Source organism: Erpetoichthys calabaricus, chromosome 17 (genome assembly GCF_900747795.2).
Source record: "Erpetoichthys calabaricus chromosome 17, fErpCal1.3, whole genome shotgun sequence".
NCBI lineage: Eukaryota > Metazoa > Chordata > Cladistia > Polypteriformes > Polypteridae > Erpetoichthys > Erpetoichthys calabaricus.
This window is the reverse complement of record NC_041410.2, coordinates 7,928,974-7,953,418: the sequence shown is the minus strand read 5'-3', so window position 1 is coordinate 7,953,418 and position 24,445 is coordinate 7,928,974. Positions and strand designations below refer to the sequence as shown.

Below are 24,445 nucleotides of genomic sequence, written 5' to 3'. Positions count from 1 at the left end.
GTCGGCTTATAATGCGTAATGAAAGTCGTCTTTTTTCCCGTGGGAATTTGATTTATTTTTAAAGTTACGAGAATGCCTTCGGCCCCCTAGGACAGGGTGCTGTGGGAACTCCATTGTAAATTGCCGAGGCGGTCACTTCGGGCTGGGATGCAAATGGAAAAAGAAACAACTGGCATCCACTCCAAGATAGCAATGCAAATATTCCCTAAATCCCAGGCGGCACCGGCAAAATGAAGGCAACAATGAAAGAATGTCAAGCCAGTAGGAGAGCCTAAGGACACTTGGTGGCCAAAATGTGCAAAATCAAATGGCATCGATGCCAGGTGGCAGATTTTCTCATCCAGAGTCACCATACACATCAAACGAAGGGACGCGATGGACAGTTCAAACCGGACAGATCTCCGTGGCAAAGGCTGGTCCTGAATTGTCACAGATGGTCGGGTCCATTTTCAGAACTGCAAACTGGACACAAGGCAGAAAAGGACACCCTGGGCGAGATGCCAGTCCACCTGAGGAGAGAGAGAGAGAGAGGTTCTTACTGCAATCTGCTTCCAGAGTCACAACCTGAACGCCTCCACAAGATCCGATGTCCGGCCGGCTACCAAATTTAAGGTGCGGTGTTATCAAGTCTCCGAAGTCTCGGTTGGAGCTAACAGGACTTTGTTGTCACGACGGGTTTGTCTCCTTAAGACTGGACAGTTTAGCCAGCAGCAACCTTTCCAAGTGTGGGATTTGGATTCGGTGGGATAACCCTGGGTGGCAATGAACTGGAATTTGTCATCAGGGATTGTTTGCCAATAGAAGGTCCGACTGCCAGCCAGCTCTCGCCATATTTAAAGTGCATCTATCCAAGCATGGGATTTGGATTCAGTGGGAAATATCCAGGTAGGAATTACATGACATTTGATGTGACATCTTGTTTCTTACCATGAGAGCAGAGTTTAAGCCTGCTGAAGTATTTATAGTGCAATTTAACAAGAGTGGGATTGACATTCAGTAGGATGAATCTGGAATTAACTGAACTTTGTCATCACAGATTCTACGCCTCCATTAAAATCGAATTCTGGACAGCTACAAAATTTATATAAAAATTGTTTGTAAAAATTTAATGCAAATCCAAGTGCATGATTTCAATTCAGTAGGATAAATCTGGAATGAACTGAACTTTGTCATCATAGACTCTGCGCCTACATAAAAATCGAATTCCGGACAGCTACAAAATTTAAAGTAAAATCCAAGTGCAGGATTTCATTTCAGTAGGATAAATCCCAATTGGAATTAACTGGATTTTGTCATCGTGGCTTCTTTGCCTCCATAAATTCCAATTTCCAGCCAGCTACATAATTTACAATGACCTTTTCCATGCATAGGATTTGGAATCAGTAGGATAAATCCCAGTTGGAATTAACTGGATTTTGTCAGCATGGATTGTTTGCCTCCATAAAATTCGACTTCTTGCCAACTACAAAATTTAAAGTAAAATTGAATGTAAAAATTGAATGTAAATACAAGCGTAGGATTTGGATTCAGTAGGATAATTCAGGGTTGGATTTACTAGATTTTGTCATCATGGCTTCTTGGCCTCCATACATTCCATCTTCCAGCCAGCTACAGAATTTACAGTGAACTTTTTCCAAGCGTAGGATTTACATTCAGTAGGATAAATATGGAATTAACTGAACTTTGTCATCAGATTCTTTGCCTTCATAAAATCTGACTTCTTGCCAACTACAAAATTTAAAGTAAAACTGAATGTAAAAATTTAATGTAAATCCAAGTGTAGGATTTGGATTCAGTAGGATAAATCCCAGTTGGAATTAACTGGATTTTGTCATCGTGGCTTCTTTGCCTCCATAAATTCCATCTTCCTGCCAGCTACAGAATTTACAGTGAACTTTTCCAAGTGTGGGATTTGGAATCAGTAGGATAAATCCCAGTTGGAATTAACTGGAATTGGTTATCAAGGCTTGCTTGCTTCCACAAAACCTGACTTCTACCAGTTACAACGTCTGCAGTAAACATTTCCAAGCACAGGATTTACATTCAGTAGGACAAATCTGGAATTAACTGAACTTTGTCATTAGATTCTTTTCCTCAATAAAAATCGATTTCCAGACAGCTACAAAATTCAAATTAAAATTGTTTGTAGAAAATTTAAATCCAAGTGTAGTATTTCAATTCAGTAGGATAAATCCCAGTTGGAATTAACTGGATTTTGTCATCGTGGCTTCTTTGCCTCCATAAATTCCAATTTCCAGCCAGCTACAAAATGTAAAATGACCTTTTCCAAGCATAGGATTTGGAATCAGTAGGATAAATCCCAGTAGGAATTAACTGGATTTTGTCAGCATGGATTGTTTGCCTCCATAAAATCCGACTTCTTGCCAACTACAAAATTTAAGGTAAAATTGAATGTAAATCCAAGTGTAGGATTTGGATTCAGTAGGATAATTCGGGGTTGGATTTACTAGATTTTGTCATCATGGCTTCTTGGCCTCCATACATTCCATCTTCCAACCAGCTACAGAATTTACAGTGAACTTTTCCAAGCGTAGGATTTGGAATCAGTAGGATAAATCCCAGTTGGAATTAAGTGGAAATTGGTTATCAAGGCTTGCTTGCTTCCATAAAACCTGACTTCTACAAGTTACAACATCTGCAGTAAACATTTCTAAGCATAGGATTTACATTCAGTAGGATAAATCTGGAATTAACTGAACTTGGTCATCATAGATTCTTTGCTTCCATAAAAATCGGCTTCTAGACAGCTACAAAATTTAAAGTAAAATTGTTTGTAAAAAATTTAATGTAAATCAAAGTGTAGGATTTGGATTCAGTAGGATAAATCCCAGTTGGAATTAACTGGGTTTTATCATCATGGCTTCTTTGCCTCCATAAATTTCAATTTCCAGCCAGCTACAAAATTTACAATGAACTTTTCCAAGCATAGATTTTAGATTCAGTAGGATAAATCTGGAATTAACTGAACTTGGTTATCATAGATTCTTTGCCTCCATAAAAATTGGCTTCCGGACACAGCTACAAAATTAAAAGTAAAATTGTTTGTAGAAAATGTAAATCCAAGTGTAGGAGATGGATTCACTTGGATAAATCCCGGTTGGAACTAACTGGATTTTGTCAACCATGGATTCTTCACCTCCATAAAATCCGACTTCTTACCAGCTACAAAATTTAAAGTAAAATTGAATGTAAAACCAAATGTAAGATTTCAATTCAGTAGGATAATTCAGGGTTGGATTTACTGGATTTTGTCATCATGGCTTCTTGGCCTCCATAAATTTCAACTTTCAGCAAGCTACAAAATTTACAGGGATGCTTTTCCAAGCATAAGATTTGGATTCAGTTAGAATTAAGGCCGGAATTACTCGGAGTTTGTCGTCACGATTTCTTTCTCTCCATAAGCTCCGACTACCGACCAGACCCCAAAATGTTCAGTGTACGTTTCCAAGAGTGGCATTTAGATTTATTGGGATGAATTCATTTTGGAATTAACTGGAATTTGGTGCAACAACGTGTTTGTCTCCACAAGATCCGATTTCCAGCCTGCTGCTCAATTTACAGTGAGCCTTTCCAAGCACAGGATTTGGATTCAGTGGGATAAATCCGTGTTGAAATTAACTGGACTTTGTTATCACGACTTTTTTGTGTCCGTAAGACTGGATTTCCTGCTAGATGCAAAATTTACAGTGCACTCTTCCAAGAGTGGGAAATGGATTTATTAGAATAAATCCACTTTGGAATGATCTCAGATTTGATGTGACAACTTGTTTATCTCCCCAAGATCCAAGTTCCACCCTGTTGTAATATTTGACAGCATAGAGTTTACATTCAGTAGGATAAATCAGAGCGGGACGTTGTTGACTCAGCTCGTTTGTCTCCATAAGATGAGACCACCAGCCATCCAGCTGCAACACTTCCAGTGCAGCTTTCCATACATTTGGATTTGGATTCGGTGGGATGAATCTCATTTTCTTATAAACTTGGAATTTGTGGTCCACTATTACTGGGATGGACTCGGCTACTGAAGACCACAATCTAAAGCTACAAGGAGGGCTTCCAAGTCTAGAGGTCCCAACACTTTTCGACTCACACCGGGGATGAATAGTCTGTCTCCAGGAAATTCTCCCGGACATCGGAGGGCAGGGTGTTGAAGAGCTCATCCTCCACGAGGAAGCCGGCTTTCTTCAGCATGATGCAGCCAGCCAGCTCCACGGGCAGGGACTCTAGACTGTTCCCTTGCAGGTCCAGGTAGGTGATCTGAAGGAGCAGGCCAACGTCAGGTGGGATGGCGGTCAGACAGTTGTCCGCTAGGCTGAGGGTCTTCAGCTTGGAGCAGTGCTGGAATAACTCGGGAGGCACCGCCTCCAGTTTGTTGTTGCTGATGGAGAAGTAATTGAGCATGTCCAGCTCTCCCACTTCCTTGGGCAGGCCGACGATGAGGTTGCTCCCGAGGTCCAGGTGTCTCAGCTTCTTGAGAGTGAACAGAGCCACAGGGACGCTGGTCAGGCAGTTGTGGGAGAGAGTGAGGTACTCGAGATTTCGGACCAGAGCGATGGCCAGAGGCACCGAGATGATGCTGTTGTGCCAGAGCTTGAGGCAGGTCAGCCGCCGGAGGTGCTGCAGACTGACAATCTCCTCGATGGTGCAGATGGCGTTCCCCTTGAGGTCCAGCTTCTGAAGGTTGGACAGGCTGAAAATGGCGTGAGGAATGCGCTCCAGCTGGCAGTGCAGCAGCTCCAGCTCCGTCAAGTTGCCCGCTTTCTTCAGGTTGCTGAGAACGAGCAGTTTGGCGCCATCGTTCTGGATGGACAGTCCCGTCAGATGGCTGGCCACCTCCACCAGCCCCGATGGCACCTTGGTAATGTTGCTCTTCAGATGAAGGACCTTTAAGTGCTTCAGCTCTCTCAGAGAGTCCAGGGCAATCACCTTGTTGTTTTCCGAATTCAAATTCCCAGACAGGTAAAGCTGCTCCAGACCCCGTAGAGAGTAGATCCACGAAGGAATCTCGTCGATGTCGGTGAACTTCACGTGAAGGACCTTGAGGTGATCTCGCAAAAAGCTGAAGGCAATGGGCTCCACTTTGGCCGGACAGTGGTACAGGTAGATTTCACGCAAGGAGGACATCTGGGAGATTTTGGCGGGCAGCTTGGCTTCGGGGATCAGTTCCAACTTGAGCACCTCCAGGTCGGTCATTTCAAAGATGGCCTTGGGGATGCCGGACAGCATGAAGAGCTGCAGCTCCAGCTTTCCCTGCACGTTGCGGCACACGTGCTGCCGCAGCTTGTCGAAGCTCCACTCATGGTTGAGGTTCTCCTCCAGAAGCTTGTTCTCGCTGACCTCCGACAGGAAGACGGCAAACCGTTTGGAGTAGAGCTGATCGTACTGGTCCACCATGTGAAGGAGGAACGCAAAGTCGTTCTTGACGTCGGGAACGTCGCTGAAGCCGCTCTCCTCCCGCAGCTTCTCAAAGGAGTACTCCTTCAGGGACCTGCCAAGGGGAGAAGAAAGAAAAACAAAATGGAGTGAGGACCTCAAATGTGAAAACCTGGCTGGGCGGCAAAGGCTGCAAGTCAAGTGTTCCGAACTCGCTTGACGTTCACAGACAGAACCTGATTAAAGGATCCGAGTCATGCTAGATGGATGGTGGGGGGCAGCACCTTGGATTTACTGTCCCACCAGTTCAGAAGAAGCGTGGATGGAAAGAGTACTTGGAGAGGCTGATGAATGAAGAGAATCCATCCATCCATCCATTTTCCAACCCGCTGAATCCGAACACAGGGTCACGGGGGTCTGCTGGAGCCAATCCCAGCCAACACGGGGCACAAGGCAGGAACCAATCCTGGGCAGGGTGCCAACCCACCACAGTGAATGAAGAGAATGAGAAAGAGAAAGAAGGGTGGATGATGTGGAGAGAGAGAGAATCGAGAAGTGCAGCGGATTAGCAAGGAGGAAGTCAGGACATCGATGAAGAGGATGAAGAACAGGAAGGCCGTTGGTCCAGATGACACACCTGTGAAGATGTTTCAGAGAGATAGCAGATTGTTTAATGGAATCTTGGAAAATGAGGATAGCTGAGGAGTGGAGAAGAAGTGGACTGTGTGGCAATGCCCTGGCCGGGACGCCCTTGTGATGGAAGGACCTGGGGAAGAGGGCATATTCAGGGCAATACCTCCTCCAGCTATCCTGGTAATGCCCCCTGGAGGAGCTGACTGGGGGTAAAAAAGGGGCATCTGAGCCTCTTTGCTTAGACTGCTGGTCCTTGCAACCCGCACTGAGCCAGCAGCATAAAATGGATGGATGGATGTAAAGAGTGTAAGCTGCAGAAAGACCACTTAATACAAGCGTTTGAAGAACGTTCAGCTAAACATCTAAAATAAACAGAAACAAAGGAAGCAACCCATACAAACACAACACAAATATCCAACAATCGTACCTACTAGATGTTCACACAGCATCCCCCGGCAGAGGTCAGAGGCCGTACCTGCGGAAGATCCAGAAGAGAGTGTAGATGCCGGTGAGTCCATAGAGACAGACCAGAGCCATGTAGGTGATGAGGAGCTTGCGCAGCATGAAGGCCATGTTGTGTGTGCAGAAGAACTCGCTGTAGCCCGTCAGGTTGCGGATGTGGGGGCGACAGACGTGCTCAAAGGTGATGGACTTCACAAAGGTGGACATGTAGCCCAGGATGAGGAGGAACTTCAGCACCTTGAATAGCGTCTGGCCCACGTAGATCTGAGGGTCGGGGAAGGAGAGCAGAACATCAGGCTGAGAACCAGCACAGGGGTCCATGTGGCATAAATAATGTGTGTAATTACTAAAACACCCTATTGTGATCACATTACACCCGTTATTCAGCAGCTTCATTGGCTGCCAATAAAGTTTAGGGTCAACTACAAAATGTTAGTCCTTACATATAAGGCCATTCATAATCTTGCCCCCACATATCTCTCACAGCTCCTACAAGTCATCAAACCCTCTCGTATGCTCAGATCCTCTTCTTCCATCAACTTAAATAATCCACCAGCACGTCTAGTTACGATGGGATATCGAGCATTTAGCAGATCGGCACCTTCCTTATGGAACTCTTTACCTGCTTATCTTAGGAATATGACGACCTTTCACCAATTTCAGGCTAATCTTAAAACTTATCTGTTCAAATTGTTTATTCACTGTAACTGTTATTGGTGTTTTATCTGATGTTTTATTTGGATTTTAAATTTTCTAGTCATTGAATGTTGATTTTTTACCTGATTGTACAGTGACCTTGAGTTTTTTGAAAGGCGCTTCAAATAAAATGTATTATTATTATTATTATTATTATTCTAACAGTTGGTACAATATAAAAAAAAAAAAAAACAAGCACAGAAAGAGCAGCTTTTATCGTGTTAATGCTGCGGTCAGGTGACCCTCACTTTGGGCCATCGATCACAGAGCAGCAGGTTCAGGTCCTACCATTGACTTCCTGTGTGACCCCGAGTGGACCAATCAACCTGCAGGAGCTCACGTGGATTGTTGGAACAGCGAACCTCGCCGAGTCAGGTGGAGGACTTTGCCTCTCGTCTGCAACTAAATATCAGCATTGAATTGGGGCAGGGACGTGCCGAGAAACGTAAAAAAACTAATAATGGTAACATAACAGAAATGTGTCCACTGCCATTTTGATAGTCAAAATCACTGAGTTGGCACAGAGGAGAAACGCGAGGTGCGGCAGCGACGAGTCTCACCTCACCTCGGACCGCGCTCTCCTCACACGCTGGGGTGATGCCTGCAATTGGCGCGTGCCTGTTACTGTCTCTCTGTACAGTCATATGAAAAACTTTTGGGGAACCCCCCCACCCCTTCACCCTGCATAATAATTGACTCAACTTTAATCAATAAAGATAACAGTGGTGATAACAGCAGTGGCGGCACGGTGGTGCAGTGGGTAGCGCTGCTGCCTCGCAGTTGGGACACCTGGGGACCTGGGTTCGCTTCCCGGGTCCTCCCTGCGTGGAGTTTGCATGTTCTCCCCGTGTCTGCGTGGGTTTCCTCCGGGCGTTCTGGTTTCCTCCCACAGTCCAAAGACATGCAGGTTAGGTGGATTGGCGATTCTAAATTGGCCCTAGTGTGTGCTTGGTGTGTGGGTGTGTTTGTGTGTGTCCTGCGGTGGGTTGGCACCCTGACCAGGATTGTTTCCTGCCTTGTGCCCTGTGTTGGCTGGGATTGGCTCCAGCAGACCCCCGTGACCCTGTGTTCAGATTCAGCGGGTTGGAAAATGGATGGATGGATGGATGGAAAACAGCAGTGCCACAGGTTTGCAGCATGGAAGCTCAACTTTGCAGGGGCCCATGGCCACCACCAGAGGGCGCCTGCAAAATTGCAGAGGCCTTGGTTGCAGCACTTCTGACACCCCATAGGAAGGAAGTCCCCCATGAAAAGGTGCCAGCCGCCACCACTCCAGGAGCCGGAGTCGGGAGGAGGTGGACAGAGCTTGCTGGAGGAGGAGTGGAGGTGAAGAGAGAGAAGAAGAAGAAAGAAGAAAAGAGCGTTTGTGCTGTACAGGTGGGAAACGGGGAAAAAGTAGAAAAAATAATAAAACGTGTGTGCTGAACTCGTGTCTCTGTTGGGTTTGGGCAGGCCACAATATATTATATACAGTATATAATATATATATCCATATTACTAACTGAGAATGGTAAACCGGATGGCATGGACGCAGGTACACGGCGATGGGACCATGAGACGTACTCCCAGGCGCGTACAGCTCAACTAACGGAAATAGCAAATAAAACAACCGCCATATTGTGAGTGGCACTACTGCGGAGTGAAGTAAGGAATAATGTGCTGCTTGGGATTGTACAAACCGCTGAACGCTTTACACCAAATTCAAACACAATACAGCTCAACGATACACACACGAGCCCACCTGGATAAGATCAATGAACGCAGGTGCCTACAACAAGCGTCAGAAACCGCGGAAGCAAAGCAGGCATGGGTTAAGACACTACGGAGTCCACAAAGGTCCTCAAAGATAATACGGAATATATAAGAGCACACCGATCAACCTACAACGCGCGTCTGAAATGCTGCAAACCAGGCAGGCACGGCTCCAAAAAGAAAGAGCTCGACTGACCGAGATACAAAGTGAAACGGGAAACACTACGGAGTCCGCAGTGGTCCACAATGCACTGCATAATAGTACAGACGGAGCTCGGTATTAACAGTGGGGGGCCCCAGAGTGACACGGGCGAACGCTCCATATTAAACGTACGTCATCCTCACACGTCCAAACTATACAGCATAGGTGAATCACATTACTGTGATGCATTATTGACAGTGCAACCACAGACATCGCTCCGTATTAACAGTAAGTGCAATTATTCATATTACTAACGGTACACAATGGAGAACTACTGGAGTCACGATCACGTCTCCAAAAACATACAGCTCCACTAACGGAGCTGCAGAAACAAGCCTGCATAGACACATACAATGAACATGGACGCCTACAACGCGCGTCTCACACCGCAGAAGTAGGACGGCTGCACAGCGGGCACGGGTTCAAAACGCCGGGGGTAGGCGAGCGAAGGAAGCAGGGGGCGGAGCTCCCTTGTATATATACTAGCCAACCCGCGGCGTAGCATACGCCGCATAATTATTTATTGTTTACAGTTGTCCAAATGGGGGGGGGGGGGTTTGAGGATACGACTGTAGGTGAATGAAAAGATGGAACTCTGGAGAGGGCAACATACAATTGTCCGTGACTGACAATTGGAGGACCGCCGTCGCACACGCTCATTCAGCGATTCACATCCGCGACAAACATGATTTTTCTTAGATGGTCCTGCCGCATCCACCCTCGCACTCGAAGCATACACACTGCCTGGTCATGTGCCCGCTCGCAAGAGCAACTGACAGAGACCCGTCCACCAACTGTAAGACCATGGGATACCCCTCGCAAACTGTTTTACACGCTGCATACAGCGATTCACATCCGCGACAAACAGGCCTCTTCTTACGTGGTCCTGCCGTGTCCACCCTCGTTCTCGAAGCATACACACCGCCTGGTCATGTGCCCGCTCGCAAGAGCAACCCATGGAGACCCGCCCACCAACTCTAAGACCATGGCGTGTAAAACAGTTTGCAATGGTGGACGCGGTCGTGCGTCGTAACCGAAAAGAATAAAGAAAAGTCCACGTGGCTCAGAGGTGCATGTGGACTGTAGCAGAGACGAACGCGAATGACGCCGTGTTTTGTGAGGTGCTGCGTCCGAGTTGGTGGCCGTGGCTCCGTCCTGCGTGCTTCATGGGTGTCTTGCTTGCGCTGGCGGCTGCTTAGTGAATTATATATATAGATACACAGTGGAACCTCGGTTTGCGAGCAGAATTCGTTCCGGAAACATGCTTGTAATCCAAAGCACTCGTATATCAAAGCAAATTTCCCCATAAGAAATAATGGAAACTCCGATGATTCGTTTCACAACCCACAAATATTTACATAAAAATGACGAACGCAAAATAACTAACGGAGTCCCTGCTATCTGTTGGCTCACTGGAATCTTTCTCCTTTTTTTGCGACTTCTCCAATGACAGTCGCTTTTGCCTGAAGAGTCACAACACTTGGACACAAAATAAAAAAGTGCTTCACGCACTGTAAGGTTTCTAAACTCTTTTGGGATTCCGGAAACCCAACCACCCCCCAACTGGACAACACACAAGCGCCTTCAGCACCTTTCCTCTTTATTCACGTGTGTCTGAACCTTTTGTCAATGGCGGTCCCTTTCTCAAGCGCATACCCATAATGCCTGCTTCTCAGACCCCATTACTAGTGTTGAGGCGCCTTTCTCACCTCTTTTCCAGTTTCATAATTTCCATCCTTGAAGGCGACGTGCGTCTCAAAATCACACTTCCTAAAGGCAAACTGACCAATCACAACAAAGCCAAACTGACCAATCACACCAAAGGCAAACTGACCAGTCACAAGAAAGGGAAACTGACCAGTCACAAGAAAGGGAAACTGACCAATCACAACAAAGCCAAACTGACCAATCACACCAAAGGCAAACTGACCAGTCACAAGAAAGGCAAACTGACCAGTCACAAGAAAGGGAAACTGACCAGTCACAAGAAAGGGAAACTGACCGGTCACAACAAAGCCAAACTGACCAATCACACCAAAGGCAAACTGACCAGTCACACCAAAGGCAAACTGACCAATCACACCAAAGGCAAACTGACCAGTCACAAGAAAGGGAAACTGACCAGTCACAAGAAAGGGAAACTGACCAGTCACAACAAAGCCAAACTGACCAATCACAATAAAGCCAAACTGACCAATCACACCAAAGGCAAACTGACCAGTCACAACAAAGCCAAACTGACCAATCACACCAAAGGCAAACTGACCAGTCATGCCAAAGGCAAACTGACCAGTCACAACAAAGGCAAACTGTCCAATCACACCAAAGCCAAACTGACCAATCACAACAAAGCCAAACTGACCAATCACGCCAAAGGCAAACTGACCAGTCATGCCAAAGGCAAACTGACCAGTCACAACAAAGGCAAACTGTCCAATCACACCAAAGCCAAACTGACCAATCACAACAAAGCCAAACTGACCAATCACACCAAAGGCAAACTGACCAATTACAACAAAGCCAAACTGACCAATCACACCAAAGGCAAACTGTCCAATCACAGCAAAGCCAAACTGACCAATCACAACAAAGCCAAACTGACCAATTACAACAAAGCCAAACTGTCCACTCACAACAAAGCCAAACTGACCAGTCACAACAAAGCCAAACTGTCCAATCACACCAAAGGCAAACTGTCCAGTCACAAGAAAGCCAAACTCACCAATTATGCCAAAGCCAAACTGACCAATTACAACAAAGCCAAACTGACCAATCACAACAAAGCCAAACTGTCCAATCACACCAAAGGCAAACTGTCCAGTCACAACAAAGCCAAACTCACCAATTACACCAAAGCCAAACTGACCAGTTACAACAAAGGCATTTTGGAATAAGGCTGTAACATAACAAAATGTGGAAAAAGTGATGCGCTGTGAATCCTTTCCAGATGCACTGTATATAGCGCCTTTCTATGGTGTCCCTTCACAAATCCAGGGCTATCATAAACTGGTTAATCTTTCCATCTGGGGAATGGGTGGGATTGAGGTCTCACAGCGGCAGGCGTCTGCACTGCAGTCCGTGATCTTAAGCAGTAGACCACCAACCTCTAGACAGTTGATCGTGGATGGTATTGGCTGCGTATTTGTGTTGTCTATAATATCACTAAACATTCTTTCATTTTTGTCCAAAAGGGGCACTTGGGCCACATCATCCCCACCAGGAAACCACAAGAGGAGACGTGACATGCAACTCCCGCTCCCCAATCACCAAAAAGCTCAAGAGGAACCACGACTGGCCAACAGGACCCCCGGCTCCACTCACCTTGTAGACCAGATCTCCATCCTCCGTGTGCATGCGAAACTTGCGCACCTTCTCAAAAAGCGCCTTGGCCTGCTCCCCGTCCTTCTTGTCCAGGATCGTCATAGAAGGTGGTCCCGAAGTCACGGGGTTGTCCACTGGAGAAGGAGGAGCAGCAGCAGCAGCAGCACAACTCATTCTGGCTAGCTGTGGCATGCTGGCCCTGGCCCATAGCGGTGTACCCGCTCCCAAATCTTTACTCAGTCTCCCATATCCTTGCTCGAAGACATTGGCCCCTCGACTCTTGGATGGCGTGCTGGAGAACATGAGCCTCTCCATGGCGGCGCAGGTTTCCGATTCCTCGCACGCCGTTTCGGAGAGAGCCTTGGAAGTCCAGGGTGACTCGAAGCACTTCCCCAGGATGGAGATGAAGTGCTCGATCTTGGAGGACGTCTTGGGGTACTTGAACCAGAAGTTGCTGCTGACCATCAAGAGGATGGAGTGGATGAGAATGACGTAAGCGGAGTAGCGCGAGTACCAGGGGATGGCCTTCTGGTAGCACACATGGCTGATGTAGATGTACTGCTGGTAGTCGAGGTTCGTCGGGCGCCCACCTTGGGCTGGCGCTTGGGTGGGGGCCGCCTTTGGGGCGACAGATGTCTTGGTTTGAGGACCAGGGGTTGGAGTGCTGGCATTAGTTGGGGTGTCATAGTCCTGGGGAAGGCAGACGACCTGGTCCTTGGAGATCATCAAGGTCCCGGCGAAAATGGAAACCATGAGCATGACGAAGACTAGATACTCCATAAAGACATCCCACCATGGCTTCAGGATCTTAAAGGTGGTCTGAGTCTCACTGAGGGAGGAAAGCTCACTGAGGGCAAACATGTCTGGAACAAAGAAGACACAAGAAGCGTGTCAGTGTCCACGGGTGTAGAATATCTGGCATTCCTAATGGAAAGGTGCCATATTGGCCTTGGGTAACCCCAACCATATCATGTAACCTGGAAATGTCCCAGAAACAATAAAACAATCACGCGATTACTGAATGCTTGTTAATAGGCGTAGAATGCTGCTCTTACCGGAAAGGCGCTATACATCCATCCATCCATTTTCCAACCTGCTAAATCTGAACACAGGGTCACAGGGGTCTACTGGAGCCAATCCCAGCCAACACAGGGCACAAGGCAGGAACCAATCTTGGGCAGGGTGCCAGCTCACCGCAGGGAAAGGCGCTATATAAAGTGAATTTGCTTTTATGTCCCCAAGTGAGTCATGTAACCTGACGATGCTTCAATTAAAAAAACAAATAAGCAAATGCACTAAACTTGTTTATGGCAGTAAGATGGTCATCTTAACGGAAAGGCGCCATACAAAGTGACATTTGTGTATCCTTGCATTACCGTAATTGAATCATGAGGCCTGCAGTCACTCCAATTACAAAAATCACAAACAGTTGTACCATACTTGTTTATGGCAGCAATTGAAGCATTTTTAGGTTCCATGAGTCACTTGGGGTCATACAAGGAAATAAAAGCAAATTATTACACAAGTGTGTAATGCACCATCTGTTGGAATGAAAAATGCAATGCAAAATTTTGTCATCTTAATGGAAAGGTGCTATATAACGTGGCATTTTTATATCCTGGTATGACCACCATTGAATCAAGTAGCCTGCCGTTGCTCCAGTTTACAAAGACACATACATAATTGTACCAAACTTGTTACTAGCAGTGAGATGGCTTTCCTATTTGACAGGCGCTATATAAAATGACATTCTATTGTCCCCTGCATAACCGTAATTGAAGCTTGTAGCCTGCAGCCGCTCCAATTTACAAAAACACATAAGCACTTTGACTAGACATGCTAATGGCTTTTGGACAGGAAAGGCGCAATATAACCATCTCGTTTGTGTGTCCTCGTGTGACCCCCACTGTGATGCGCTTCAGCAGGCGGCTCGCGCCACTCGTAGAAACACATCAACCAGTGTGGTTGTTTGTAATCCACAGAGGATGAAAGCATCACTTTCAGTAAGTCAACAGAGTAAACACATCTCGTAAGCCTGTGGCCGTGTCCGGGTTTTAATGGAGATGCTTGTCAGATGACTCACCTCATGGCTGCTTGATCTCCTGTTAATCGCCATGCTCAGCTACCCTCAAACAGCAAGCAGCTGACTTTTTCTAAGACGCTTAGATGCCGTGATTTATGGACAGACTACATGGAGCTTGCATGTTCTCCTAGAGTTCCATGGAATGACACATGCCACCGGGATCACATTGTTTTCCTCCCATTCTGGTGTTCATGAACTGAAGCGCCTGACCTGAATCTGCAGGATTTTATGCATTGAGCTGCTGGCACATGATTGGCTGATTAGATCAGTGCATAGATAATACGATAATAAAACCGAATTGCACGGACATCTTTGAGATGCAAGAGGACGCTTATACCGAGACCGGGTGGACATTTAAACCCCCACCTAGACGGCGGCTGGACTCGGATTTGAACGCACATCTCAGGTGTTGTGAGGTCGCGGTGCTCACATTTACGCCACCCCACGAGACTCGAAATCACCGCATGACGACAAAGGGACACCGTAATGGAATAAAGTGCGACAAAAAGTTCAGCTAGAGAATCTCGCGTAAGTTACAGATTAGGCAATGAAAAAATAAATAAATAAAAATAGAATTGAGGAAGACTGGCCTGCTGCTTTACACTACTTCGCGCTGTAACGGACCCCGCGGGCAAACTGAATCGCCAGTCAAGTCGGCACGAAGTTCTCGGCCCAAAAACTTGGATCGCGAAAACTCCCCCCAAAAAAAGGCGTCGCAATCACGGAAATCGCCGACACGCCACTGAGCAAAGGTCCACACCCGGAGGGGGAAGGGGGCGGGGGGCTCTAAAGTACAATTGCAGCGTCACCATCACAAGCTACGCTACTTAAGAAAAGGGAAAAATAATAAAAGGAGGCTCATCTGCCCGCCTCTGCCTGGAGGTGTTCGCGCGAAGAGGAGCGCTGACGCGCGCCCCCGACCCTTATTAGACGAGCCGTACCGCTTGTGGCTCCACCGGGACCTCCGTTACTTCACGTGCCCAGCTGCCCGCAGAGCAGATCCCACTTCTTCATCGTCACGTCCAGGTGCACTCCGTCCGAACGACCGCACGTCTTGTCCACTCCAAGTTCAACTCCTCCGGCTAATCAAGCCGGAAAAGTGCGCCCCCTCGCGGTCTATTTGTCGCTTCTCTGTGCAGTTGGCTCCGAGCCCGAGCTCCTCCTTTCCTTCGCTTCCCTCTTCGTTGTTTTGTTTAAACTTGTCTCGAGTCCCCCTGTATCTGTAACACTGTCTTTAAAAATATTATTATTATTATTATCAGCGCATTAACCCTTCGTCTAATACAACCAACAGACCCCCATGGTCCTCGAGATGCCTGCGCCGAGAAGGACCTGCAGCCACCCCGGCGACGACCTCGCTGCTCGTTTTATGTATTTATTTATTTGTTTGTTTGTTTGTTCACTTATTGATTTTCTTATCTGCCTTTGACGGTCGCGTTAGTGAAGTCGAGACGGGATGCTGGAGCCCCGCACGTCGACGAGGCTGACGGGCGTTACTTATTCGCTTCTAGGCAGCTTTACTCACACAACTTACGAAAACTGTCAACATTAACAAAAAGACAAATTTATCTTCTTCCTCTTCTTGTTTCGGCTGCTCCCGTTAGGGGTCGCCACAGCGGATCGTCTTTATCCATATCTTGCTGTCCTCTGTATCTTGCTCAGTTACACCGACGCCTTACATGTCCCCTCTCCCCATATTCATAAACCTCAAAAAATACACACTTATCTGCTGCAACTGATCCATTAAGTTGAAAAATACAAAGTCTGAATTAGCATAAGCAGTTCTAATTTGGGATGTTCCTAAGAAACGTCATAAATTTATTTCATGAGGTAGAAGTGCATAATAAACAAGAATAGCTGTGTCACATACTTGAGATATTAACTTGTGTGCTTCAGTTTAAATGTTTAAAGTCTAAAGATCCTTGATTGTAACAAAAATGTGTCATTTTTTTCACCATCTGATGGAGGTCCATAGAGGGCCACATCCCTAGTAAAGGCTCAGAAATTCAAACCTAATACAAGGATAAGTGTCTGCGTGTCTGTCCGTTTGCATTGTCTCTGTCATTCCAACACATGGTGCATCAAAAACATTTGTAGTCATTGAGCAGTGGTTCCTAAACTTTTCTCTTGCAACCCAAGGCTTTCCATAAACTGTTCGCAACCCTTTCTCATTCAGTAGTATTATAATTCACTCCTCAGAGTGAACCAAGTTCAGGCGTCCCCTACAGTTTAAGTAACACTGATAGATAGATAGATAGATAGATAGATAGATAGATAGATAGATAGATAGATAGATAGATAGATAGATAGATAGATAGATAGATAGATACTTTATTAATCCCAAGGAGAAATTCACTTACTCCAGCAGCACCTTACTGATACAAAAAAACAATATTAAATTAAAGATTGATAATAATGCAGGTAAAAACAGACAATAACTTTGTATAATGTATAAAATAAATATAAATATAAATATAAAATAGAGCATTGCATTTGTCATTCCAACAGATGGTGCATTGCCAACACTGACACTGCTTTTATAAACCCCATACCCAATTGTATGTAATATGCATTGCATTTTTCATTCCAACAAATGCCACATTACATATTTTGTAGTAATAAAATAGATAGATAGATAGATAGATAGATAGATAGATAGATAGATAGATAGATAGATAGATAGATAGATAGATAGATAGATAGATAGATAGATAGATAGATACTTTATTAATCCCAAGGGGAACTTCACATACTCCAGCAGCAGCATACTGATAATAACAATATTAAATTAAAGAATGATAACAATGCAGGTATACAGACAGACAATAACTTTGTATAATGTTAACGTTTACCCCCCCGGGTGGAATTAAAGAGTCACATAGTTTGGGGGAGGAACGATCTCCTCAGTCTGTCAGTGGAGCAGGACGGTGACAGCAGTCTGTCTCTGAAGCTGCTCCTCTGTCTGGAGATGATCCTGTTCAGTGGATGCAGTGGATTCTCCATGATTGACAGGAGTCTGCTCAGCGCCCGTCACTCCGCCACAGATGTCAGACTGTCCAGCTCCGTGCCTACAATAGAGCCTGCCTTCCTCACCAGTTTGTCCAGGTGTGAGGCGTCCTTCTTCTTAATGCTGCCTCCCCAGCACACCACCGCGTAGAAGAGGGCGCTCGCCACAACCATCTGATAGAACATCTGCAGCATTTAATTGCAGATGTTGAAGGACGCCAGCCTTCTAAGGAAGTATAGTCGGCTCTGTCCTCTCTTGCACAGCGCATCAGTATTGGCAGTCCAGTCCAGTTTATCATCCAGCTGCACTCCCAGGTATTTATAGGTCTGCACCCTCTGCACACAGTCACCTCTGATGATCACAGGGTCAAGGAGGGGTCTGGTCCTCCTAAAATCCACCACCAGCTCCTTGGTTTTGCTGGTGTTCAGGTGTAGGTGGTTTGAGTCGCACCATTTAACAAAGTCCTTGATGAGGTTCCTATACTCCTCCTCCTGCCCACTCCTGATGCAGCCCACGATAGCAGTGTCATCAGCGAACTTTTGAACTCTGGCTCAGTTTCCCTCATTGGGCATCTTCGCTGCACTGTGAAAGAAGACAAGACCATGACCATCAGTGCTCCTCTCCTCCCGGGGTGGTACTCCATACCTCAGGTGAGCCCTGAAGGCAACAGCAGGTACAAATGAGTTGACGCCTCTTGCAGTTTCAAAATGTTGTGACAAAGACAGATGCTGTTGTTAAGATGCCATTGAGTTTAGCCTGGGCAATGCCAACTGGCAGCTATTCCAGACTGGGGTCATCCTGGGTTTGACATGCGATTCTTCACACACCTGGACTTGGAGGTGCTCTAGCAGGTTGGATGGAGACCATCAGTGGTCCGCTGTTCTCAGGTCTCTCCAGAGACGTTCGATTGGGTTCAAGGCTGCTCTCTGGCATCATGGACTAGGAGTCCCAAAGCACACAATCTAAAAAAATGTTTCCCAAATTGTCCACTAGAGGGGAAGATCATGGTCAGACTGTGGCTAGTAATAAGGGCAAACACAGTGTCTTTAAAAATATGAAAGATTTATTCTTCGCCAAAATGGCTTGTAAGAACAAGAGGAGCACAAAAGACAAAAAGGAGTTGCCTGTGACACCAAAAGGAAATCCAAAGCCAACACTCATCCAAGACTGAGTGACCAAGTAGTGTGGTGGACAGCAGGACTTTAGGGACCTGCAAAACTCCACTTGAAGTTATTTTAGAAGAATGAAGTGGACAGGACTGGTGAGCTTTGTTGGTCTGTATGGCCTCTTCTCGTCCCGATTGTCCTAAGGTTCTAAAAACAGAGCAGAAAGTCCACCAATCAGAGATCCAATAAGTTCACAAGAAACACAAGTTAACTCTCACCAACTTCACAATGAACTACCAGGAACGGTGGGACGTCTTCCAGATTTGTAGGTGGATCCTGGCAGTGATTGACAGGTGGGCCCGCCTCTTAGGGGAACACCCACAAAACACATGGAGCATAACACAGGCGGCTTATGTAGATACACAAAACCATCATGGAGAAAAGAGACGTAAGACATGAATCAGAACACCAGCCAGGGCACCAGGACATTCCCTGAGTCGTCCCTGTGTTGTCTTTGTTGCCCACTGTTGGAAAACAACAAGCAGTGTGTGCAGCTTCTCATGCCAAATAAGATGCCAGTCAGAGTCCGCAGCCTGCTGAGAATTCAGCTGTGACTTTTAATTAACCCGCCGTCTAACCGCCTAATTCCTTGAGGACCGCCAGCTCGCTCTTAATTAAAAAGCCAATTCCTGAACTTACTGAGGCTTATCTGGTTAATTAGTGGGGTTGTCTCAGTTGTCCATCTGCCACCTTGCAAGGATGCTTAGCTTAGTTTTAACCTGCAGGAGCTGACCTGCTTATCTGTTATCTGTACTGGGAGTCCCAAAGCACGTGTGTCTGAAAACGCAGTTCCAAAAATACTCACTAGAGGGGGAAATCCGGTCAAAAAACCCTGGCTAGAGATAAAACAGGCCCAGGATGAAACTTTATAAAATAACATCTTTAAAAAACAATGAAGCTCAAAACAATGCAAGGAAGGAAACTGTGTCTGTAGGGGGCATTGTAACACCCCAACCCCCCCCCCCAACACAATTTCACCACACAAGTCCCGGGTTCAACGGTTTACTATAAGATGATCCCTTGACAAAAGGCTTCTTAATAGTAGTGAACACAACACAATTCCCTTTTCCCTTCTTCTTCTTCTTCTTCTTCTTCTTCTTCTTCTTCTTCTTCTTCTTCTTCTTCTTCTTCTTCTCTCTCTTCTCCTCAACACTTTGCAAGCAGTCTCGTCCACCCCCTCTGGACTCTGACCCCCAGGTGAAGCGGAGCAGCGTCTTTTAAGGTGGACTAGTTCCGGTGCTGTCACATTGTAGTCCAGAAGCCCTTCCAGGTCAGGCAGACCCTCCCTGTGAAAGCCTCCAGCAGCTCCCCCTAGTGGCACCCAAGAACCCCAACAGGGCCGTCCGCCAAAACTACAACTCCCATGCAGCCCTGCGGGTGTCCAAACGGGATGCATGCCAAAGGGATGCTGGGTAAGTAGTCTCCCGCTGTCCATCCATTATAATGGCTTCCCAACCCGGAAAGGCACAACTCAACAATCTGGTTAGGATGTTCGTTTTCCTACATCCTTCCATTACAAGGGCTTCCCTGCCAGGTAAGGAACCAGCCATCCTGGCCGGGATGCCAGCTAACCCATGTTGCCCATCACAAAAGCAAAGGTAAAAACAGAGCATGAAGTCAAAGCCTGAAAATCACAATAAAAATAGAAAATCGCAGTAACGCACTGGTGCTCAACTGCCAGGCACTGTGGGGATTCCTTGCCCTGAGGGCGGTCTCTAGTGGTGATGGGCAGGTGGTCCCGCCTCTTGGGGAACCACCCACAAGAACACAAGGCACATAACAAAGGCAACTGATAGACAAAGAAACCGATCAAATACATAAGTAATCGCAGATTTTTAACATAATTCACAATATTAACATAAACAAAACAATCAAATGGGAACAAAGAATATATAAAACAAAGATGTGAACCCAACTCTGGCTAAACTATAACACTCTCTGCATTCTTTTTCATTTTTATTTTCTTAATTTTACTTAACAAGTGTAAGATTTGTCACGTACACCTGCCTAGGAGACAACTTCAGGGCTTGTTGACTTGTAATTCCACCTCAAGCCAGAGGTTGGCGCTGCCTTGTAACGTTTCTCCTATTGTGCCGTCCGCAGAAATGGCGACCAAGATTTTGAGGGCGTGTGATGTCACTTCCGGCCATGGGGCTGCTGGACCCGCCCCTTCCACTTTATCTCCTTCATAGCTGGCAGCCGGGTTTCAATAAAGTGCTGAATTAAGGGTCTGAATACTTCTAAGAAGGAAAGATTTCAATTTTTGATTTTTATTAAATTTGCTGACATGTTCATACTTTGTCATTTTGAGTTATTGAGTGCAAAAATGGCAAATGTATCCATTTTAAAATGTAATCGACAGCACAGCAATGTGCACAGAAAGTGAAGGGGGGGTTGAATATCATGTATTGTATGAATCCACTGGAGTCTGAGACCCCTAGTTTTACTACTTCTTCTTGGAAAGCACTTTAATTGGGCAAAGATCTTATCGGCACATTTATTCCCAGATTAATGACTGGCGTCTGTCCAGGCAGTGCTTTCCATGAGGCAGGAAACAGCCCGGGGTGGTAATTTAGAGACCCCTATTAACCTAAGGTACTCGCTTATTCTGGGTGTGTGTGTGTGGTTTGGGGGTATCTGTTTATGGTAGGGAAGGCACGGAGAAAACTACAAGTCCACACGCGACATGACAGTAAAATCGTCGGGCAGCAGTGCTTAGCGGAGAAAATGAAGCAACGGCCTCGTGAATTTCTTCCATTGTCCACTAGATGGCAGCAGTGCAGTGCGCTTTTCCGACATTTGCCGAGCTGCCCGTTCTCTGGTTCGTACAACTGAAAACACTTATCGCTTTAAATGTCGCACAGGCCACCAGCAGAGCTCAAAGTCACGATATTGTGATGGCCGGAATTGCCCAACAGGGCCTTTCCTGTTACCACCTTTATTACCGGTTGGGGTTGGAGTCTAAAAATTCCTGCACTAATACAATAAACCCTTTAAAATAAAGACACGCTTTTTATTATTGAGAACTGGTTTGCCATATACGGTGGATTCACATAGGCTTCAGACCCCCCCATTATTGTGTTGCAGGTTTTAAATGAATATCTACTATTCAATAACCCATAACGACGGAATGAGAACCTGTTTTGAGAAAAGTTTTCCTAATTTCCTCAAAGTCAAACACTGAAATCTCCCATTCTTAGAAGTATTCCGACTCTCTGCTGTGACACTACGAGTTGTGCTCAGCTCCATCCTGTTTGCTTTAGTTCCATCCTTGAGTTGTGTCCAGAACTTGATTGGAGTCCACCTGTAGCCAACTGAACTGACTGGACGTCATTTAAAAAATCACATGCCCCCTGTGCATAGAGGGTCTCACAATTCACACTGCGTATCGGGCCAAAAACCAAGACATAAAGTCCACAAAACTCTCTGTAGACTTCTGTGATCAAACTGTGTTGAGGGACAGATCATGGGATTCATGTGATTTTTTTTTCCCCATGGGATTAATGAAGTTTATCCAATCTAATCTAATCTAGGACAGTGGGATAAGACCATTTGTAAAGCTTAGAATGTTCTCAGGAGCTCAGTGGCCTTAAGAATTTTGAAATGGAAGATGTTTGGAACCACCAGGACTTGTCTTAGCGTTGGCCATCCAGCCAAACTCAGTAAACAGAAAAGAATGACCTTGGGCCGGGAGGGGACCAAGAAACCAATTGTCACTCTGACAGAGCCTCAGACGTCCTCTTCTGAGAATTAGAACCTTTGAACAATCAGGATGAGAAGAGGCCATTCAGCCCAGTATGGATTCTTTTCCCATTTTGTGTCCTACTTGGTCACTTACTCCATGTGTCTATGGTTTGCTGTGTGAAGAAAAATTTTGTAATGTTTGTGTGAAATTTCCCCTTCACAAGTGTCCAGCTGTGTCCTCGTGTTCTCAATGAACTCATTTTAAAGTCACCGTCTCGATCCACTGGACTGATTCCCTTCATAATGTTAAACACATCACTCAGGTCTCCTCTTAACCTCCTTTAAGGGCTCAGCTCTTTTAATATTCATAAATAATTCATCCCCTGTAGCCCTAAATCAGCCTCGCTGCTCTTCTCTGGACCTTCTCTTGTGCTGTTATGTCCTTTTTGTAGCCTGGAGACCAAAATTCCACCCAGGACTCCAGATGAAGCCTCACCAGTGTGTTATAAAGCATTAATATGACTTGTAGTCCACACATCAGGTCTCCATTTCATCTCCTTTTGCTTAACCTGAGAAAATTCAGATCTTCTAATCTTTCCTCACAACTCATCAGACCTCCCATTGTGTATTCTGACCTCACATTCTGATTTCCTACGTGTCGTACTTTACATTTACTGACATTCAGTTTCATCCCCTGTAGCCCTGAATCAGCCTCATTGCTCTTCTCTGGACCTTTTCTAGTGCTGCTTTGTCATTTTTGTAGCATGGAGACCAAAGCTGTACACAGGACTCCAGATGAGGCCTCACCATGTGTTATAAAGCCTGAGCAGAACCTCCTGTGACTTGTACTCCACACATCAAGGCGCTATATAACCTGACATTCTGTTAGCCTTCTTAATGACCTCTGCACACCATCTGAACGTTGAGTGTTGAGTCCACTACAACTCCTAGGTCCTTCTCATAGGGCGGACTCTCAATTTTCAGTCCTCCCATTGTGTATTCAGACCTAGGAAGATGAGACCTCACCAGTGTGTTATAAAACTTACATTGCACTTGTACTCCACACATCAGGTCTCCTCTTCATCTCCTTTTGCTTAATCTGAGAAGGTTCAGTTCTTCTGATCTTTCCTCATAACTCACCCCATGTCGCCCTGAATCAGTCTCATTGCTCTTCTCTTGACCCCCTTTAGTGCTGTTATGTCCTTTTTGTAGCCTGGAGACCAAAATTGCACTCAGGACTCCAGATGAGGCCTCACCAGTGTGTTATAAAGCATTAATATGACTTGTAGTCCACACATCAGGTCTCCATTTCATCTCCTTTTCCTTAACCTGAGAAAGTTCAGATCTTCTAATCTTTCCTCACAACTCATCAGACCTCCCATTGTGTATTCAGACCTCACCTTTTTTCTTCCTGCGTGTCGTACTTTACATTTACTGATATTCAATTTCTTCCCCTGTAGCCCTGAATCAGCCTCGTTGCTCTTCTCAGGACCTTCTCTTGTGCTGTTATGTCCTTTTTGTAGACCAAACCTGCACACAGGACTCCAGATGAGGCCTCACCAGTGTGTTATAAAGACTTGAGTAGAATGTCCTGTCACGTACTCCACACATCAAGGCGCTATATAACCTGACATTCTGTTATCCTTCTTAATGGCCTCTCCACACTGTCAGGAAGTTGATAGCTTAGAGTCCACTATGAGTCCTAAATCCTTCTCATAAGGTGGACTCTCAATTTTCACAACCTAACATTCTGACGTCCTGCGTGTCGTACTTTACATTTACTGACATTCAATTTCTTCCCCTGTAGCCCTGAATCAGCCTCGTTGCTCTTCTCAGGACTTTCTCCTGTGCTGTTATGTCCTTTTTGTAGCCTGGAGACCCAAAGTGCACCCAGGACACCAGATGAGGCCTCACCAGTGTGTTATAAAGCATTAATAGGACTTGTAGTCCTCACGTCAAGGCGCTATATAACCTGACCATCTCAGCAGCACTCCATCAATCAGACACTCATGGCCAGACAGAAGCCCCTCTTGAGTACAAGGCAC

At 45.9% G+C, this 24,445-nt stretch overlaps 1 protein-coding gene across 4 annotated transcripts; it reads right to left on the bottom strand.

Moving 5' to 3' along the window:
* Nucleotides 1-30: 30 nt before the first annotated feature.
* LOC114668209 (volume-regulated anion channel subunit LRRC8D-like) lies at nt 31-15,643 on the bottom strand. 4 transcript variants are annotated; one of them, XM_051920682.1, is made up of 6 exons: nt 15,485-15,643; nt 12,461-13,323; nt 6,503-6,753; nt 3,158-5,509; nt 2,282-2,362; nt 31-1,627 (listed from the first exon to the last, which is right to left on the bottom strand). In XM_051920682.1, the coding sequence occupies exons 2-4, from the start codon at nt 13,319-13,321 to the stop codon at nt 4,108-4,110; spliced, it is 2,514 nt and encodes an 837-aa protein (XP_051776642.1). In that variant the 5' UTR covers nt 13,322-13,323; nt 15,485-15,643; the 3' UTR covers nt 31-1,627; nt 2,282-2,362; nt 3,158-4,107. The 4 variants fall into 4 exon arrangements, with proteins under 4 accessions (XP_051776642.1, XP_051776644.1, XP_051776641.1 ...); XM_051920684.1 differs by having other exon boundaries at nt 31-1,355; XM_051920681.1 differs by having other exon boundaries at nt 31-2,362.
* Between the last annotated feature and the right edge of the window lie 8,802 nt (nt 15,644-24,445).

Bases quoted from the DNA above. Each gene is read 5' to 3' on its own strand.
- LOC114668209 (XM_051920681.1), bottom strand. From the start codon at position 13,321: ATGTTTGCCCTCAGTGAGCTTTCCTCCCTCAGTGAGACTCAGACCACC. The intron at 6,754-12,460 runs GTGAGTGGAGCC...CCCGACCCTCAG, and splicing joins ATGGAGATCTGGTCTACAAG to ATCTACGTGGGCCAGACGCT. The intron at 5,510-6,502 runs GTACGGCCTCTG...TCCCCTTGGCAG, and splicing joins CTCTTCTGGATCTTCCGCAG to GTCCCTGAAGGAGTACTCCT.